The 4,755-nt window shown below is 39.8% G+C and overlaps 1 protein-coding gene across 1 annotated transcript; it reads left to right on the forward strand.

Annotated features, from left to right (window-relative positions):
• Positions 1 to 132: 132 nt before the first annotated feature.
• LOC135737951 (uncharacterized) lies at positions 133 to 3,403 on the forward strand. The gene is made up of 6 exons (XM_065255800.1): positions 133 to 214; positions 794 to 964; positions 1,137 to 1,263; positions 1,382 to 1,480; positions 1,564 to 1,595; positions 3,066 to 3,403. The coding sequence occupies exons 1-6, from the start codon at positions 133 to 135 to the stop codon at positions 3,401 to 3,403; spliced, it is 849 nt and encodes a 282-aa protein (XP_065111872.1).
• Positions 3,404 to 4,755: the final 1,352 nt, after the last annotated feature.

Raw genomic sequence — 4,755 nt, forward strand, 5'->3', positions numbered from 1 at the left:
CTCAGACTCTGTGACATCATTCACCTGAAGATAAACATGTGTTGAGAAGGATTATGAGCGAGGAGGAGCTGGACTGCGTCTGATCCAGTGTTTGTTTGCTCGGAGGAGATTTCTGCTGAAGGTCTGACAGTAATGGAGAGATGTTCAGATGAGATGACAGCGACAGATTCTCTCAACGAGTCTCTTCTGACCCCTGACACCGACTTCATCATGGGTTAGTAACCATCCACAGCCATTTTCACTTATTTATGCCTAAAACTAATAACTAAAGCTGCCAGGGCAAACACAAACTAATATTCAAGACTGAATGAAGTCCTCATGTATGTTTTTTTTCTCAGATTAATGTAAATGTTTAAATGTCTATATTGGACAAAATCAAGAATCTCATATTTGTCTTTCAAGAGCTGGATGACCTTTAGATCCGAAAATAGATTTTCTTTAGGCAAAGTTTATTTATTTTTTATTCTCTCCATTTATTTAGTAATTTAGTATTGTGACCGTCATCGTGTATTTCTTTTCTGTAGACATGCATTCAATTTGTTTTTATCTCTCTGAATGTTTCTGTAATGTAAGTGATTAAACAAAGACGTTAGTGCAGGGATTTAGTGGCTGTAAATCTTCTTCAGCAGATGAGATTACAGGCTGATATAATCCACACCTCCATCTGTTTATATAAAGAGACAAAAGACTTTAATAATGAATACATCTACAGTCTCTGTTTGACTTTTATCTGAATATATGACTTGAATGGTTGTCTGATGTGATTAGGTGCTGCATGTTTTTTATCTGTCAGATGATCACAGTGGGATGGAGGTCAGCGATCGTCTGGCACATTTAGAGCAGCGCGTTCAGATGCAGGACGATGAGATTCAGTTGTTAAAGATGACCATGGCTGACGTGCTGAAGAGACTCAACATCTCAGAGGAACAAACCACAGCTCTCAGCAAGAGAACGTCTGCTAAAGGTGCCACACACACACACATCATATCAGCACAACACAAACCCATACTTCAATGAGATGTTTGGTGATGAGTAATCTATAACTATTATACATCCATCACATTCTCATTCACATCTGAATGCTCCTCCAGAGAGATGCGGGCACTGATCTTAAATCATCCACTGTATTTTTATAGCAGCACGGCCGGCGTCTTTGGTCTTGCCGTCCAGAGCGGCGATCAGCACTAATGCTTCGTCTCTGAGGAAGAGCTTAACGATGCCCTCCTCATCCAAAACCTACAACTCCTCACCAGCTATTAGGAGGTGATCATCATTTTTATATCATTTCAGCTGAAGGTGTTTGTGTACTGTCAGAATGACATCTCTTCTCTCTCTCTCTCTCTGTATCTGTGTGTCTCTGTCTCTCTTTGTATTTATACAGAACTCCTGGTGTAAATGTAAAGGACAGCACAAGCGCTTCAACAAGCAGTAAACCTCAAATAACTTCCAGCACAACTACCTGCAAAAAACTACTGGAGATGTGAGTGGAGTACATAAGATATTATACATCTGGGTGATGTAAAGACTGAGTGTGTTCTCTCTAAAGCTCTTCCCTTCCTTTAGCAAACCAAAGGAAATCACTTCAGGTGTATTAGGTAAGAATGACTTCTTATAAAATGATGTGATGAGGGCATACAGTGATGAGGGCGTGCAGTGATGAGGGTGTGCAGTGATGAGTGCATACAGTGCAGTGATGAGGGCATACAGTGATGAGGGCGTGCAGTGATGAGTGCATACAGTGATGAGGGCGTGCAGTGATGAGGGTGTGCAGCGATGAGGGCGTGCAGTGATGAGGGCGTGCAGTGATGAGGGTGTGCAGTGATGAGGGCGTACAGTGATGAGGGTGTGCAGTGATGAGTGCATACAGTGATGAGGGCGTGCAGTGATGAGTGCATACAGTGCAGTGATGAGGGCATACAGTGCAGTGATGAGGGCGTGCAGTGATGAGGGCATACAGTGCAGTGATGAGGGCATACAGTGATGAGGGCGTGCAGTGATGAGTGCATACAGTGATGAGGGCGTGCAGTGATGAGGGTGTGCAGTGATGAGGGCGTACAGTGATGAGGGTGTGCAGTGATGAGTGCATACAGTGATGAGGGCGTGCAGTGATGAGTGCGTACAGTGATGAGGGCGTGCAGTGATGAGGGCGTGCAGTGATGAGGGCGTGCAGTGATGAGGGTGTGCAGTGATGAGGGTGTGCAGTGATGAGGGCGTGCAGTGATGTGTGAATACATCAATACAGACAAAAAGCATTGTTCATTGGTTCTCTTATGTCTTGTAAACAGTTTAATTATGCTTCATCTAAAACAATACATGCTGTTTTTTTACTTCTTCAGGTACTAGGAATGTGACTCAATGTAAAGGTAGGTTTCACACCAGATCACTTGCTTATAAAATAGGGGAGAACCAAAGTGGTCTATAACGTGTAAGGAAAGCTTTCTGTTTACATTCATCTCAATGGCAGATGTTAGGCCATGAAAATCTGTAAATGTACATTTATTCATGCAGCTGAAGCTTTTATCCAAAGCGACTTACACATGAGAGAACATTTAACATTTTGCCATAAGAACCAACAATAAGCATAGTATACAAACCTATTTACAAAATGAAGTTTTAAAAGTAGGTTCGGGAGGAGCCTAAACATTCAGTCATGTCAATCATCCTGAGAGCCTATTCAAGCGAATCAGTCTCCATGCCTTACTAGTGACGATTCATTCGGCATCCCTCCTCCTTCCCAAATCTCCTCCATCATTTTGCTCATGCCTCTCTCTGCTCAGTCTTACCATTGGGGGGTTTGAACTTGGGGCTCGAGCAGAGCCTTGGTTTTAAGCCCCCTCTGAGGACAGCAAGCCAAGTTTAATTTACCATTATTCAATAGACTGAATGCGCAGGCGAACCAGTGAAAAGGAATAGAAACAACATCAAGTGGAAGACCATTATAACCGTTCAAAGCTCCAGTTATAAAGTGTACTGCTTGTTTTTATTTCAATGACCAGTCATAATGAATGATTATTAGAGAGTGATGTGTGTCTTTCTTTATGGTTGGACAAAAATAAAGTGATCAGTTGTCTTAATGCTTAATTCTTGTTCCTCACCTGTTTTTCATCTTCTATACCTTCATCCTGCCCCCCTTCACTTAGTGACCATGCAGATTTATCTGAGCCCCACGTTAAGAAAGACTGGGCGTACTGACACAGCGGCGGGTGAAGTGATCCTACAGTCCAGCTCGTGTCCTCCTGCCAGTGGACCAGAAAGAGCTTCAGAAAAGAATACAGAAGTAGAAGAGAAAACTCTTACATTTACGTCCCTGCTCAGGAAAAACCCCAGCGTGTCACCGCTGTACACCCCCAACTACAAGAGCCCCATCAAATCACCCAGTCATTATTTTCAGATCTGTTATTAATATGATTGCATGACAGACTAATAAACAATCCCATAATCCTGCTTTGCCAAATGATTCTTGATTTACAAACATTTACTGTACTGCTACATTCAATGGGGGATAGATATAAAATAATAGATCACGAAGGAAATTCATTTAAGATTTAAAACTTTTAAGAATAATTGTCTATAGGATTTAAGAAAACTCCAAATGGTGTTTGTAAGAGAGAAAAAACAGAACAAACCTAGTGCAAGTTAGTTACTGTAGTCATCTACTATAGTTTGATGTATAACACTTATAGATGTTAACCATATGACATTAGGTCTATGTGATGTTGTCTGCTGTGTGTGGTGGTGAGTAGATGTTGTTGGTTAAGGTGTAGAGGATGACATTATGTGCTTGGTGTTAATATGATATTACAATCATTGATGATGATGATCCTGATAGAGCAGATCCATCCATCACTGCTGGAGATTCACATCAGTCTTTTTGCAGGTAAGTCAAGTCAAAATCATTTTTATTTTTAAAGCACATTTAAAAGCAACAACGTTCCATCAAAGTGCTGTACATTTAAAACAAAGCAAACAACACAATTACAACAAGACAACAAAACTTAATAAAATGATAAAGAATAAAAATTAAAATTAAGAGCAAATTTAAAACCTGTAAGCAAAGGAGCAAGCCTCACATTAATAGGCAGTCCATTCCAGATCCTGGGAGCTGTAGCAGAGAAGGTACGTCCACCTTTGTTATAACAATGTCTTGTATGTATTGATTGCCATTGGCAAACCCATGGTTTTAGTACAGTAACCATAGTTTAACCAACAAAACTATAGTTACCATTTTTTGATTTTTTAACTCCATAAAAAAACATGGTCAGTTTTCTTAAAGGCTGATTAAACACATTAATCCAAAAACAGCAAAAACCCAAAATGTGGATGATATTTATGTTTGTGTAAAATGTGCTCTTAGAAGTTCAGTGAAAATAGATTTGTCTGTATTTTACACTTTCCTTTCTTTCACTTACAGTCAACCGTTTATTCAGTGTTAGTTGTGTAAAATCATATCTAAAGTGATTGTGTTAAGATGTCTTTAACTTGTATGAGCACATTTTTGTTCGTAGGCTACATCATAAAATTAAAAAAAATTGTTCTCATCTCGACACATTTTTGTTGTTGTTGTTGTAACTTAAAGTATTGATAAAGTCCAGTCCTCAAACATTCAGATGTTCTCTGTGACAGCATCTGAGTATAAATGAGAAATGTTTCAACACAACATAATCAACCAGATTTCTGAGTTCAGGTTAAGGAAATGTGTAACTATATAACTACCTAACCCTTTAGTTATCCATTCAGATGTGTGTAACTCCTGTA

Source organism: Paramisgurnus dabryanus, chromosome 12, assembly GCF_030506205.2.
Source record: "Paramisgurnus dabryanus chromosome 12, PD_genome_1.1, whole genome shotgun sequence".
Classification (NCBI taxonomy): Eukaryota; Metazoa; Chordata; class Actinopteri; order Cypriniformes; family Cobitidae; genus Paramisgurnus; species Paramisgurnus dabryanus.